The sequence below is a fragment of the Sebastes umbrosus genome, chromosome 4 (assembly GCF_015220745.1).
Source record: "Sebastes umbrosus isolate fSebUmb1 chromosome 4, fSebUmb1.pri, whole genome shotgun sequence".
Classification (NCBI taxonomy): domain Eukaryota; kingdom Metazoa; phylum Chordata; class Actinopteri; order Perciformes; family Sebastidae; genus Sebastes; species Sebastes umbrosus.
The window spans coordinates 16518541-16534298 of NC_051272.1; the positions used below are offsets into that span (position 1 = coordinate 16518541).

The window sequence follows — 15758 nt, forward strand, 5'->3', positions numbered from 1 at the left end:
CTCCCACTCCACTCCACTCCACCATGCTCCCTCTTTTCCCCTTCTCTTAGCCCCAACCCTGGCTGTCATCAGAATGCAGTGGCTGTCTGGAGGACCACACACAGAGTAATTATTAATAAGAGAAGATGACAAGTGAACATCCCTCCTGAATGCTAAGAGATGCCAGTAGGAGGCTGGAGACGGCTCGGCCAGCGTCTCACACTCTGAGACGCCGGACGAGGCCGGGCTCCGCTTTCCCGCTGATCCCCCTGTTCAAAGTCATTCGCAGGAGGGGTTATGAGAATATGCAGGTCCCATTCTGCTGATCATATCCTACCACGCTGAGATGCCCTTTGCATAAGACTGCGTGTTTGTAAATAGAGATTTAAGATTTCACACTCTCTCAGACATGGTTTCAAACAAGGCTCTGGCAGGTATTATACTTACTGGGGGTGGCTCATGTTGAGGTTCTTGTTGCTGCGAATAGACGTCCACGCTAAATGACCCCAAGTGTGAAATGGGATTTCACCACTGCAGAGACCTGGCTCCTACCACACCTATGGGAAATAGAAAAAGAGCAGTGTAATTACTACAGAAAAAAAGGAAATCGTGAAGCAAATCATCTATTAGCTGAGGAAGATCATGAGATATGATTGAGCAGCAGCTTTTTTTTTGCCAACTGCTGTTTCCAAGGTCAAAAATGAATCTCTAAATCATGAAACATCTACTGTATATACAGTTGAGTAACACAGCTGCATGCAAAATTATCCATGAAGTATCAGTGCTTGTGCTTTTTCCTGAAGGCGCCCTGTCCTAACTTTAGCCATGCTCTGTTCAACTATTTTCCTGGGGAGCACTAAACTGTAATGGATTTTAAATCTCCTCCAATATACGCTCCGCTCCGTGAATCAGGGACTGAGGAACATCACACCTCTTGCATAGCAAGTACAGCAGGATGCTAGCTCTTTGTGCCACGGGGATAGAGAGCCATTGATGTCCAAGTCCGTTCAGTTGAAAAGCCCACTCCAGCTGCTTTGCAGGGAGGCAGACATGACATGAGCAGACAGGGGAAGTCACATACACACTATAGCCACTGATTTAACATGAAACGTCTATTATTACATTTGGGGTAGTGTGTGTGTGTGTGTGTGTGAGACACACACAGAGGTGAGGAGTCAGCATCCACAGCCGCAGCAGAGTAATGTAGTGAAGCACAGCAGATTAAATGCTACTCAGGATAAATCAGCCCAGGTTCATTCAAGGGCTGAGAGTGACACTGTTTCACTGCAGCACCCAAAAATTTCTTTTTTTTTAGCATAATACTCAGTAAAAAAAAAAAAAAAAGATATTGATCTGGCCATCAGATGAGCAGAAAGTCACTTAACAAGGTGCTTCACTTTCTGTAAGGAATCACCATATAGAGGTGGATCAGAAAGGCAAGATTGTTTATGGATGTAATTTAATGCAGAGCAAAGTATTTCTATAGACTTGAGTAAATCACAGTATTAAGAGAGATTGCATTTCACAATTAGCATCTTGAGCTGCCACTTATTACTATAAGTACAGTCCATACAGTGAGTGCTTCATCAGTGGAGGTGCATGTCCACAAAAGGCACTACCACTATATTTCATTTCACCAAACAAGCACTATGCATGGGCCATCTCTGTCCAGGCTTTTCTGCAATTTCACCTGATCAAGATGCATTTTGCAATCATTTCCCCAGCTACATACATAAACAGTTATGGTGCTGTTAACATTTTCCCCCAGCACTGTGCTTAGAGGGCCACACAGTCTCATTCTTGCTCAAACCAGCACAAATGCATCAGCCTCGAAAAAAAGAAGATACACACTAACCTCTTTATGTTTTTCTACATTGTGTAAAGTGTGGTCGTGACTGCTTTGCCCTCGCAGTGATGATGGTAATATCTCCCTGCTCTGCTCGCAGATGATGATGATGATGATGATGATGGTGATGATCGGATCTTGCTGTGTGTAAGGCTGCGATTCCCTCTTAAAATTTGCGTTGGCCAAGCAGCCGGATCGCCTCGCAGAAGAAGACAGTGCACGATGAAAACACCTACTCCGGACTGGAAGCAGCATCCTTCAGAGGAGAGACGACGACGAGGAGGCTGTGACTGAAATCAGGAGGATATAACGACATCTTCTTCTTCGGAGGAGGAGGGAGGCATAATAATGTGCTTGCAGGGCTTCCCCCACAATCACACCAGGGACTCCATGTGCCCGATGATAAAAGGAGAAGAGGAGAAGAGGCTCACGACCAGAGGAGCTGTCCAGGTGCTGAAAAACTGGGATTCCAGCTGCAGCTCCAGATGTGTGACGACGAGCAGCGCCGTCAACGCGAGCTATAGATTTACATGCAAAATAATATCAAATATGTAGAGTCTATATTCCTATCCAAGCCTGCACACATCCCCTCTTTTCTCTATGCCACCCTGGAAGCGTCGACGACGTAGAAAAACACTCTCGCTTCACTTCACCTCTTTGAGCTTCAGAGTTCCTCGCGATAACAACCCACCCGCACGAAAAACACACATCACTAATACTCTCTTACAGTGACCTCAAGTGTTTCTGTGATGCCTGAATGAATCTGCTGTATTTAATGACATGTATCAGGTGATAGCCTTGCTGAGATGTTCCTAAAAAATGAAATGCAGGAATTAGGCCCCAGAAATAAAGGATAAGTGGAGAATGGCAACATATCTGTGTTGTCATTTGTATTAATACTATCACGTTCTATTAGAGAACCCATCATAAAGAGCTTATGATTTGTAACCAATGGCTCTATTGGTGTTTAATAAATAATTCACCAAGAGATCAGTAAGTTACACTCATGGAAAAACCTTTTGGGTTGCCAGGATATTAAAGGTCCCATATTATGCTAATTTTCAGGTTCATACTTGTATTTTGTGTTTCTAGTAGAACATGTTTACATGCTGTTATGTTAAAAAAAACAACTTTATTTTCCTCATATTGTCGGCTTGAATATGCCTGTATTTACCCTCTGTCTGAAACGCTCCGTTTTAGCACATTTTGATGGAATTGTGATGGAATTGCTACAGAATTGCGTTGCTAGGCAACAGTTTGGGTCCATGTGTACTTCCTGTCAGCTGATGACATTCACATACAATGCAACCAGGAATAAACTGAGACACATTTAGAATGTTTACGTTTAAAACTGTGAAATGGCCTAAATATTGCATATTCGTGACATCACAAATGGACAGAAATCTTAACGGCTTGTTTCAAACGCACAGTTTCTGAATGCGGGCTGTGTGTATTTCTCCATGGATTGAGTGTTTTGATACTTTCACAGTATTTATTTATCACTTAAACCCAATTTATAATATAAAAGACATGAAAATCTCACTTTTTACAATATGGGACCTTTAATACTATCACTTTCTATTAAAGGACCCATCATAAAGAGCTTATAATTTGTAACTAACGGCTCTATTGGTGTTTAGTAAATATTTCACCAAGAGATCAGTAAGTTACACTCATGTAAAGGTGGAACATTTTGGGTTGCCAGGATATAAAATAAAAATCCCTCCCTATCAAATGACACTAAACAGAAATGTCCATTTAGCATCCCCACAATGATTCTTGATTGAGGTCTATAGGCTGTAACCTGCAAAAGGCCTCTAGACTGCTCAAACACAATTTCTCAATAAGAAATCAGCAGTGGTGGAAAATAATTAAATACATTTATGCAAGTACTGCACTTAAGTACAATTTTGAGGTACTTGAGTATTTCTATTTTATGCTACTTTATACTTTTCACTTCACTATATGGGGACACTACAGGTGAATAGGGTAAACTAATAGATATAACAAAACCTCCACAGTTCATTACTTAAATTAAGGCAATTATTTTTTTGTATTACAAATTTTCAGAAATTGTATGTTTAAATATGCAAATGAGGCATTATCTAATGCTAACTTTTGGTGAATTTAGGAGAAATCTACTGACGCAAAATGTGTATTTTGGATGTTTTCTTTCCACTAGTCTGAAAGAAGACATGTCATGGAAGCAAAATAGCCCCAAATCTCAAAATTGACCAGTGCATGAAAAACAATGTTTTTGCCTGTAGTGTAATGGTTGCTTTTCAAATTAAGATGTTACGTACAAAATATATGTTCAGTTTATACACTATGATCCATTGTTACAGATTAAACTACCAAAGGTTACTGTATATGAAGTAGTTAAAATGAGCTCCACCTTGACCAACGACAACATTAAAGTGCCACTTTTATATTAATACATCAATGATAATGATTCAATAATATAACACAGAGTAGCCACTCTACATTATGAATCTTTTACTTTAAGTACATTTTGTTGCTAATACTTCTATTAGAGCTGTCCTCGACTAACACTCATACGATTTTGTCAACAATTCGATTAGTTGATTTAAAGACAGATCAATCTTGTGTTTACCAGAGATGTGCTCAGAAGTTTCTTAGAAATAAAACAACAAATAAAAACAACTAATCGACTAAAAGAAAGACCAAAACGACCAATTAGTTGACTAACCGACTAAGAAGGGGCAGCCCTAACTATATTTTTACTTGTAATGGAGTATACTTTTAATGTGGTACCGCCACTTTTACTTAAGTAATTCATTTGAATACTATTTCCGCCACTGGAACAATTAAAAATGACCAGCTGATGAGTCAACTAACGGTTCTGAGCGTACAACAGCAATTATCTGTCTGAAGGAAGTGTTCTTAAGACTACGAAAAAGTTCCCACGATTCCATTCATGCCTTCTTCGCATACCAATCATTCAGTTGTTTCTTACCAAACCCAGACATGCTGAGCTCACATGCACAACAGGTGAATAGCTCAGCCACAAAACATTCCTCATGATGCAACTAAGCCTCTGAGAACAAAAACAAAATGTAATGTACTCCGTCTTAATCTTCAGTAAGTAGTCTCACACAGATGTCAACATTGTCTATAGCTCTATGTATTGCTCACACGCCACTAAGTGACACCATTTATGACACACTTACAAAATAACCTAGGTAGTATCCTGACGTTTACCTTGCCATTTACAATGTGGACAAACTGCAATCACAACATTTTTTCAGGCCAAGAGAGAAACACGCCTACATGAAAGCGTCTTCAGAGCTCCAACAAAAAGCGGTTAGGAGCTATTGTGAAGCGTCACTATGACTCACCACAGAAACCTGCACTAACTATCAAAAGCTGGGATTTCATGAGCTGGTAAGGACGGATTTTTTGATTTATTTCAATCAGGGTGATGATTCCTTCCTCTCACAACACAATATTAGTTTATGATGCCTTTCAGATTTAAGAAACTGTTTATATACGCAGCTTTGTTTTCATTAGAGGCATCTGAAACTTCTGGTTATGCCATGATTGCTTTCATTGTGGTGAGAGATTACTTCCTTTTCTGAGACACGAATGTTTCTTCTGTTGTCAGGACACAGCAAGAAACAACTTTCCTGATGATGGCAGGTAATAATAAAACTGATCATACGAAGCAACAAATCATTTTAAAAAGTGACTATTCAGCTCTCTAAAAGTTGTTGTCATGTCGGTGTAGATCACGGAGACCTGTGCGATGGGCAGGAAGCCACCTATTGCATGAATGGAGGAACGTGCTACAAAATACCTGCCATGAATACACTCTCCTGTGTGTAAGTTAAATAAAGAAAACTTAATTTCAATTGTCTTTGATATTAGAATGAGTCTTCAGGAAACTTTAACTTTTATGTTGGAATATCTGTTGTTGTCACAAGATGGCATTATTGTTGACATCTTTCCTCTGTGCTGACAGACTGCCTACATTTCTGTATGTCGTATCTTAATTCAGGTGCAAAGACAATTTCAAAGGCAGCCGATGTGAGCAGTTCCACCTCTTCAGCTCTAACCCCAATGCAGGGCAAGCTGGGTTAATGGCAGCCGTGATCATTGTTATCGTCCTCATCTTAGTGGTACTGGCAGTTGCTATCTACTACATACGCAAGTAAGTACATTATGGATTTAGGATAACCAAGTGTTCTCAAGCTGTCTAAAAATAGTATTAGGATGTGGAAGTGTCTGATGTGTTATATAGTCTTGGTATTATTGTTCTTCAGCCAGAATGTATTCTTTGAAAGCTAATAACCATTACTTGTGTCCACACGCAGGATGTTGAAAGCCAAGCAACAGAGCCGACAGAACAATCCGCAACAGTATTGGAAAGTAAAACCCAGAGTATGATATTTCTTCTGATGTACACTTGTTTCTCTTTTGGCTATGTGTTGGGTGCGATGATGATATAATTCTCAGAGATGAGTGTCACTTACCTTATTGGACTTGGTACTGTTTTGGGTGTGACTATAAAAGGCCAATAGGCAGGAGAAAAACTGCTGCACTGACCTTAAAGCTGAAGTCGGTAACATTGAGCAAATATGAAACTAATATTTGTATAAAACGGTCACTATATCCTGACAGTAGTGCATGTTCCTCCTGTGCTCCTGATGGCATTTGCAAGATTTCACAACACCGAAGGAAAACAAATAATCAGAGCCGAGGAGTTTCTCCGATCAAACTGTCAAACTAGGCAGCGCTGATCAAATATGAATCAATATTTTGTTAATGTAATGCCTATTTCTCGCCTCAAATGTTTTCAGAAACATTTTAGTGAACTGTTTAGCTTTAAAATGAGAAAGTTAGCTCTGGCTGGTGGGCGGTGCTTTGTTGTGGCTTGATTGTTTTCAACATGGGACACAAACTCTCCTTTTATAGCTGAACAGTACACTACAATGTGTTTCTGAAAACATTTGAGGCGAGAAACAGGCATTACAGTAACAGAATATTGATTCATATTTGATAAGCACTGCCTGGATTAACAGTTTCATCGGAGTTTGCCAGTTTTGCGAGCAGTGATTGACAGCTACCCAGAGACAGCTCGGCTCTGATTGGTTGATTTTATTTGGGCGCGGTAGAAACTGGCACTAAGGGCACATGAGGACACAGACGAACATGATTTTGTTCCGTCTGTCTCATGCACTACTGTCAGGATATAGTGACAGTTTTATATAAATAACTTTTTAATCATATTTGTCAAAGTTCCCAACTGCAGCTTTAACTTTCAATCAAGTTTCAGTCAAGAGCTGATTAATCGTCTCATGAGATTTCTGGAGTCCACGCGGTTTGCTATGAAGGTGTAATTCATTTACACACACACACACACACGCACGCACACAAACAGGGTGTGAAACAAGTGTGAGTGGGTGGGAATTGAATCACACCTTGCACAGTGGCCTTTTTAACACAGCTATGAAGTTGGCACTGGTGTTACTCGTGTTAAATCACATTTCAATCTATGTGCTTTGCCTGAAATGTATTTACAAAGCATATTTGGATGATGTAAAAATATTTTGTGAAGTTATATTCTAAATATTGAACTTGAAATATGGAATTATGAAATAACCCCTTGTATCAATTACTAAATATGCTCAGTATGCTATTAGTTAATATTTTCTGTAAATATATGCAATGATCCCTACTGAATGACTTGACTGTGTGATTTCTGGTGGGAGACTAAACACATACACACACAGTTGCATTTGTATACTTTAGAGGATCCTGATAGTCATCCTTTAGACCTAACCATCAGCACTTCATTCCTAACCTCAACCTTTAGCCTATTCTTAACCTAATCCTAAATTTAATCGTAACCCTAAACCATAATTGCCCCTTGAAGCAGCCAGAACTGGTCAGGGTGACCTCGCTTTTCAAAAATGTCTTTACGCAGCAGTTTTATAACTCAAATAGAATCTCACATGGCTGGACATGCAGGGACACACACAAGTAGCAAATTTAGTGACACACTTGTGTGTGTCTGTGTGAGAGTCTGTATAATTAGCGTATCCCAAGCTATTCATCAGTCCCCTTAAATCTAAAAACAGGGGCACAGGAGCTCCCAGAAGGCTTATAATGAAAATGGCATCAAATCTGCTTCTGCTCAGCGAGGTTAGGAGATAATTAAAACTTGTTGGACTGCATTGCCAATAGTTTGTTAGTCTTTTCTTTTTGATGGGCTTCCAGTATTCTCCAACAGTTGCTAACGGTGGAAGAAAAAAACTAAATTTGGACTGCTGACAGATTAGTCATTTCTTTAAAAGTCTTGTCACCATTGATGAACTAGCTCTGCAGCACACTCGGGCATTAAAATCTGTTCTTGTTTGTTGAATTCAAAAGACAAAGTCAGGATTGTACTCGTGGCTGAAAGTTGGCTAAGCAGTGAGTACATTGTGAAAATGTCATCATATTGATAATTGACGGAGCTACAGTATTATTTCGACACACATGGGGGTTTTCCCGAAAGCATTTCATGTTGCAATGAGGAAATATCTGTTCAGGGTAGGCCTTAAAAGTCACTACATGTCATGTGGAGACTATGGAGATGTACCAGACCTCTTTCCATACAGTATGACATGTTTTTATTTCTCTCAAATGCACAATAATGCATATTACATATATTAAAATGTTGTTGTGTTAGCTTTTAAAAAGGTAGAGATGTATGAACTTCTGTATTAAGCCAACAAACAGATACCACAAGTCAGTGGCTTCTTTTAGTTTTAGAGATGTAGTTGCTTCCACCTAGTGGCCAAGTCTTGTAGTGGAAAGTAAGTAGAGTTTACTTTAATTAAAATGGTATAGAAAAAATACATGTTTAAGATTTATTTAATTTCCTATGGACTCATTTAAAAGCATTATAAAAATGTCAAAGAAGGTTAATCTGGAATACTTCTCAGTAAAATATAAACTCACACTTTTCTGTAAACAACTTACTCTTACATGCTTCTGGCTTTGTCAAACTCATGTGCAATTTTCAGTGCTGTGCTGTTGAGTCCCACTGACTGCATGTTAGTGATGATGGTGACCACCACTCCCTGTGGGAGGAGAGGGGTCTGTCTTTGGCACTCGTCTATCTCCTCACTGGGTAACACCAGGAGGACACTGCTAGCCCCCACAGCGCCTCCTGTGTGCGACACGTAGTGTCTGCGCTTCCTGCACTGGCCATACTTCTGTAGTTTCTCCACTACCAGCCAGGCTTGGGCATACAGTCCATCCTTATCCCAGCTAGCCTCTGTCCTGTTAACTGGTGCCCACAGATCTATGGCAGTTTGGGGTTTGAGGAAGCCAGGGAGCAAGCCCTCAGTGTCCTTCAGGTGGGCCACCTGGTAGCTGTAGAGCAGAGCGTTACCGAACAGCAGCAGGTCACCCACGGTGGAGAGGAAGCCGCCTCCTGCCCACTTGTAGGAGTTGTCTACGTATGGGCAGTTCACAACACGTCCTCTCTTGTTGAGATGGTAAAATCTGTGGAGGAGCATCAAAGATTGATTTGGCCTCTATTAGATTTTTATCATAAAAACAACCTCAAAGAAATAACAGATCTCGACAAAGTTCTACTCTGATGTCACTGATTCATCTCTCATTGTGACTTAGTACTTTGGACATAACGTGACACTGATGTCATTATAGATTACCTGGAGCGGCGGTAAATAATCGGGTCGTTCTCATCGGGCACAGTATTAAGCATTCCCAGCTCATGGAACATGTTGGTCATGACATCCAGGAAGCGCTGTCCAGCAGCTCGCTCCACAGCAGCACTCAGCAGGGTAAAGGCGAGGGTGGAGTACAGAAAAGTGGTGTCTGCACATAGTAAAAACAAAAAAACACAAAAATCAATCTCACTCATCAAGACATTGTATCATATTTGAATGGTTTAGCGAGCAGATATGTGCTTTACCAGGTTTGAAAATGAGTGGGTCATCCTTAAAGAGGTCCAACGCCTGAATGACACTTTCAAAATTGTCCTTTAAGTAGTACTCCTCGTGCTCAAACTCTTTTTTCTTCTGAGTCTGAGTGGCTTCTTTGTCTTTGGCGTTCTGTTCTGTTGCAGGTTTATCTTTGTTTTCAGACGAGCTCTTTACATCCTCTTTCTTTTCTGGCTTTAAGAGACGCTTAGCTTTCTCCTTGTCCTCCTTCACTTTCTTTGCATCCTTCTCATAATGCCGTATACCGCTCAGGTGGGACAGAAGCATACGAGGGGTTATTGTGACCTGAAATAAATGATGTGCATGTGAGCTCAACAGCATGACATTATTACTGATAATAAGAAAACGGTTACATTCTGTTCAAGTAACTTACATCCTGTCCATCAAATTGTTTCTGGGGAAATTCTGGGACATATTTCTGGACAGGGACATCAAGTTCTAGTTTCCCCTCCTCACACAGTCGTGCAGCAGCTGCAGATGTAAGGGGCTTACTGATGCTGGCGATTCGCATCACTGTTGCTGGGCTGCATGGCACACGATTCTCCAAATCAGCATAACCGATCCCTGAATTACATGAAGAATTTAAATGCATCATATAAGAATGTCAATGTTATTATGTGTTGCATTTTCAAAATCATTTACTGCGAAAACCTACTATCACTTTATTTTTGAGACATTTCAGTAAAAGGAGATTATTTTACTGGCTTGAGACATGGCACAAACAAGAAGTGGGCCACTTGTGTTCTAAGGAAAACAGAGCTAAAGCTTAAAAGCGACTTGTTAATACAGCAATTTATTCATCTCTTATATTTTACTTGTTCCTAAAAGTTATATCTAGTGAAGCCCGTCTTGCAAAACACTGTTGGCCGCGGTCGGAGGACACGGAGGAGACCGTAGCTTTGGTCTCCAGGGCCGGAGTCTCTGCTCCTCTGCCTGCTTGCCTCTGAGAATACCTAGTGAATGTACAGTGGACGTGTGTGCAGAAATAACTGCTGCAGCTCCTCCAGACCAACAGAGGTTTTCCGTGTCTTGTGAAGCATCGGTCGGGAGGCGGAAGCAGGAAAAACCAACACTAGGATCAGCAGTGATTCATGGAGAGACCTCCGTCTGGTCATCTAACATTACTGCCAAGCAGGTGAAATATAGTGATATTGTGGTTTTAGCTGACGTGCTCGTTCATGTCTATTTAGAGCGAGCACAAGCGCGAGCTCGACGCTGACTTTCATTGATTTAAAGGGACTATTTGTAACTTTCAGAAATGCTTCTTAACAGTGACACCTGTGGCCGTGAAATCAACGAAAGTCAGCGCCGGGCTCGCGCTTGCTCGCTCTAAATATATCTGAACGAGCATCGCTCAAAACAGTGAGGCGACACACGTCAGCTAAAACCACAACATCACTCTATATTTCAGCTGCTTGGCAGTAATGTTAGCTGACCAGACGAAGGTCTCTCCATGAACATGATTTAGATCTGATCCTAGTGTTGGCTTTTCCTGCCTAAGTGCAGGCTGATGCAGCGGGGCTCTGCAGCGAGTCTCCTCTGCTCTCTCCGCCCGCAGCCGGAGAGAGCAGAGGAGACACCGGCACCCGGTCGGTAACGAGAAGACAACGTAAATCTCTGTAGAGCTCTGTCACTTCACAAGACACGGAAAACCTCTGTTGGTCTGGAGGAGCTGAAGCAGTTATTTCTGCACAAACACCCCCTGTACATTCACTAGATATTCTCAGAGCTAAACTAACTCTTCTGCAGTGTGGAGTGAGCGCGCGTTCACGTCTAGAGGTGGAGCGAGCTGAGCTGTCTGAGTGAAGGCGAGCAGGCAGAGGAGGAGTGTACAGCGGCTACACGCGAACGCGCATATGGGAGCGCGCATGTGTGACGACCCGCTACATTTATGCGCGTACAAAGTTACAAATAGTCCCTTTAACAGCCACAGGTGTTGCTGTTAAAGCTGCAGTGCGTAGAAATCCGGAAAACGCAAAATCCTGCATCCCCTCGAGCTGCTCTCTCCTCTCTCTCCTCTCTCTCCTCTCTCCCCTCTCTGTCCGAAGCCCCTCCCCCCACACGAGAACGGGCATATGCACGCGCTTCATACGTGCTCGCTACATCTGAGGAGGCTACCGCAGCGAGCTACACATTACCTTCTAACGACATCAACAGTTTGGACTGTCTTTTTGAAAGTCTGTCTTTCTTTTTTTGGGTTGTTTTGAGGTGTAGGCAGTTGCTGCCAATGCTGGAATAGCAAGCTTTCCAGTAGGTTGTTCCGCCATTGACCGAGGCTTTCACTATCTGCAGAGACCAGACGTGAACGCGCATCTCCTTTTGTGGAACAGCCAATAGGAACGCTCTCTCTGAAATGCCCTGTGATTGGTCAAAGTCTGCCGTCACGGGCAAGATTTTCTAAAGCCTGTAAACAGAGCCATGAGGAGGTGCAGAGGTGTAGTTTTCTCTCAGATCACTTGAATTACAATATGCTGAAAGGTTATTATGGAATTTTTGCCAAATTATGCCAAAATATTGTTGCCTACTGCCACTTTAACAAGCATTTCTGATTCTTACAAACAGTCCCTTTAATACAAAATCATGCTGGGTAGAAACAAGACTAGCTACATTTGTATTGTAATTGTTAATAAATGCCTTTAAAGTGGACTTTTACAGGCACCAACCTTCACTCCAGACTTGAGCTCCATCCACAGAGACCCCTACCACCACTCCTGGAGCCCCGACCTCAGCCTGAGGGACAACAACAAAACACACTCAACTGGTGCCACTGAGGATACAGACAGATAGAAGATAAGCAGAGTGGTTAGAGGTCAGAGTATTCATGCATACCTCAATGCTCACCTGTATCCGCTGCACGAGGTCTCTGCTAACTTGTATTGCATCTCTGTATCGATCAGTCCTCCGTGCTTCTCTCACTTTATCATCACAGTTAGTGTCAGCTCGGTGTTTCAGTCCGACAGCTACAGCAACCCCCACGCCGACCCCACAGATCCACATGCTGGACTTTGACCAGTCTTTATAAAACGCTGTGTTTGCTCCTCCGACATAATGTCGTCTCTGCTGTTGAATTAAAACACTCAGTTTGTCTGCAGACCGTCGCGCTGTTAGGAGGCTGCATTTGGCACAAAAACGATTTGGCAAAAACAGTCGCGACATTGCTACATATGATGCTTCATGAGATATACTGTCCGCTGTTATTGTTGATGAGCTCTGGTTAACTACTTCCTGTTTTTGCATGGTCGAGCCAGACCAGAAGAGTCAAACCACGATTCAGACTCACATAATAGAGCAAGAGAGGATGATTCATCCCAGACCTGGAGACCTGGATCTACACACTATTTAAACATTGTAAAGTAAGTCTGCAGTTATTTTTAGACATAGAAGTGTGAAAATATCTGTATGTATACATGAAACAGGATTAAAAAAAAAAAGAGAGAATTTCCTAAATTCTACTTTAATAAACACTTTGGACTTTATGGACAATCATTAATTATTTTAATTATACAGAATATATTAAAACATTCTCAGAGTACATTTCTCGTGTTCACCTGTGTCAGTGTCCTTAAAACCGCTTATAATTGCACTTTGTCTTCATTGTTTGTTTATTTATTGTTTATTTATTTTGCACAATTTAAGACTACACAACATAACAAAAAAATAAATGAATAATATACAGTGTTGGAAGAGGCAACAAAAACACTGGGGTATATATATATATATATATATAAATTCTAATTCTCCTAATTTATCCCAAACCATAATACACACCAAAGAGTATAAAAACAAAGAGACGAGAAACTCTGGTGTTTTTTTGACAACAGCCGCTGCCGCCATTATGGACTGAAACCGCTTATTATACTCATAATATTTTATTGTTCAACACAGGCCCTTTCGGTAGAATATGACAGTACGATAGAAATAATTGTGTTTTGCTTTTGTAGGACACTTTTTAAGTAGTTTTAGGTAGTCGCTTTCAGTGTTTCTTTGCTGCTGGGCGCTGGAACAAACAATTGAGTTTCACTTCTCGGCAATATACGTTCTTTGATGCATACACAAGTAGTGGATGTAGTTGGACTGACTGGGTACATACCTGCAGTCTCCTTTGCCGTTAACAGTTGCTCAATCCCCCGTTTGTTTGTATGCAGGCTGTCAAAGTGGGATAACTGTTTCTGCTCTGCCAAGCAAGTCCAATCTTACCACGTTGTCCGGCTGCTCTCATGTTTGGTTAATCCTCTCAGGAAGATGCTTGAGATCCAGAAGGCCACGTCGGAAGCAAAATGGTTAAATTCATTATTTTTTTTACCAGAGGTTTGGTTTATATAACAATATACCACAATAGGCTAGTGAGCACTTTATCTGAAGTTTTTCTTCAAAAGGCAAACTTTCAACATTTGTGCTGTCAAAGATAATTCTCATATCTTTCATGATGACTGTAATTAGTAATGTTATCTTCTTTGAAGACATACTAACTTCTGCCAACTAACGTTACGAGCCAATCAGCCAGAATCAGCCCAATCAGCTCCACCCGGCATCAGACATGAAACATCCTTCTTTGCGCATGCGCACTGTGTTCCCACTCACCGGCCACTTGACAGCGTAAAGGGTTAATAGACTGTCTAGAGCAGGAGTCTGCAACCTGCAGCTCCGGAGCCACATGTGGCTCTTTAGCCCCTCTCCAGTGGCTCCCTGTGGGTCTTTAAAAAAAAAAAAAAATAGTGGAAATGAATAACTGTTTTTTTGTTAATATTTTCATTTTTATTTATCATTGTTATAGGTCTATGGTACGACAGAGTATTAGGGCCACATTGAGGAAAAAAAATAAATCTGAGATTTCGGGAATAAAGTCATAATATTACGAGAAACAAAGTTGTAGTATTAGAGAATAAAGTCATAATATTAGTATATATATATATATATATATATATATAGTAGTAATTTTACGTGTTATTTTCTTTTTTCTCGTAAAGTTATGACTTTATTCTGTAAATCTCAGATGTTTTTTCCCTCAATGTGACCCTAATACTCCGTAGTACATTTGCTCTTTGGCCCTCACTGCATTAGATTTATATACTTAGACTATAAACTGTGTTACCTTCATCACAATGCTCAAATGTTTTGCGCTCCAGACAGATTTTCTTTTGCCTAAAATGGCTCTTGATAGTAAAGGTTGCTGACCCTTGCACTATGGGCTATCCCCACATAGTGACCTCTTTTGCCAAGGGCATTTAAAACACCATTTAAAAAATGTCATATCCAGCCACCGACCTTAAATTGTATAATAAGTCCGGCATTAATCCAGAATTATATCAATTGGCTAACATTGAAACTTATTTTCTGCTGCCAGCAGATGGGGCTTTGCCTTATTTGCCCTTTTCTCGTTGAGGTCCTTATGCTCTGTCCCTTTATACCTTATAATACTATAGTAGTCTGTTTAATTTTGCAGGTTTTTAAACTCCGTAACATGTCAGAGGGAACACCTGCGTTAACTCCACTGAGGGCTACTGAGTAAAATAAAATAGCATAGGCCACAATAAAGTCATAAATTATTGTAAATATTGGAGTTTCAATTATCTACCCAACACTGATAAATTACACCAACACTTCTTAAATTTTAATGCAACAATGATTCTACACAAATGAAAAGCATTTTAATTCAGAAGCAGGCTTTTACCTTGATACATACTGTAGGCCCTAAACATATACAAGACCTCTATCTTTTATTTTTCTCATGGTGCTGCTACTTTCATTTGACTAAATACATTTAAAAGCTTTCCACCAGTGCTACATGGTTTAATTATTATGAAGCTGACCTGATATGAGCTCCAGTGAACCAAAGAAACACATGACAATGTTTTTCACCCAGCTGGAAGTCAAATTGAGTGTCAAGCAAAAAAACTAAAAGAGCCAGGCGCAATGCAATAAATGAACAGATCTCCACTCCAAGATGTAACACGTTC

General features: G+C 40.8%; 3 protein-coding genes across 6 annotated transcripts in view; 1 reads left to right on the forward strand and 2 right to left on the reverse strand.

Annotated features, from left to right (window-relative positions):
• tmem266 (transmembrane protein 266) overlaps positions 1 to 2573 on the reverse strand; it is a 35400-nt gene extending 32827 nt beyond the window's left edge. The window contains exons 1-2 of the mRNA XM_037767088.1: positions 1835 to 2573; positions 427 to 536 (exon numbers count right to left, since the gene is read on the reverse strand). Of these exons, the coding sequence (XP_037623016.1) occupies positions 427 to 440 (14 nt within the window). The 5' untranslated portion in view covers positions 441 to 536; positions 1835 to 2573. The remainder of the gene's footprint in view (positions 1 to 426; positions 537 to 1834) is intronic.
• Positions 2574 to 4889: 2316 nt separating this feature from the next.
• On the forward strand, positions 4890 to 6517 carry LOC119487117 (pro-neuregulin-4, membrane-bound isoform-like). The gene is made up of 5 exons (XM_037767779.1): positions 4890 to 5230; positions 5451 to 5485; positions 5574 to 5667; positions 5844 to 5996; positions 6160 to 6517. Exons 1-5 carry the CDS (start codon positions 5223 to 5225, stop codon positions 6230 to 6232), a joined length of 363 nt encoding a protein of 120 aa, XP_037623707.1. The 5' UTR covers positions 4890 to 5222; the 3' UTR covers positions 6233 to 6517.
• A 1936-nt stretch (positions 6518 to 8453) lies between these two features.
• Positions 8454 to 14396, reverse strand: lactb (lactamase, beta). 4 transcript variants are annotated; one of them, XM_037768477.1, is made up of 7 exons: positions 13892 to 14396; positions 12631 to 12861; positions 12465 to 12531; positions 10175 to 10365; positions 9774 to 10086; positions 9511 to 9676; positions 8454 to 9340 (listed from the first exon to the last, which is right to left on the reverse strand). In XM_037768477.1, exons 2-7 carry the CDS (start codon positions 12796 to 12798, stop codon positions 8815 to 8817), a joined length of 1431 nt encoding a protein of 476 aa, XP_037624405.1. In that variant the 5' UTR covers positions 12799 to 12861; positions 13892 to 14396; the 3' UTR covers positions 8454 to 8814. The 4 variants fall into 4 exon arrangements, with proteins under 4 accessions (XP_037624405.1, XP_037624406.1, XP_037624403.1 ...); XM_037768478.1 differs by having other exon boundaries at positions 12631 to 12913; XM_037768475.1 differs by lacking the exon at positions 13892 to 14396 and having other exon boundaries at positions 12631 to 13046.
• Positions 14397 to 15758: the final 1362 nt, after the last annotated feature.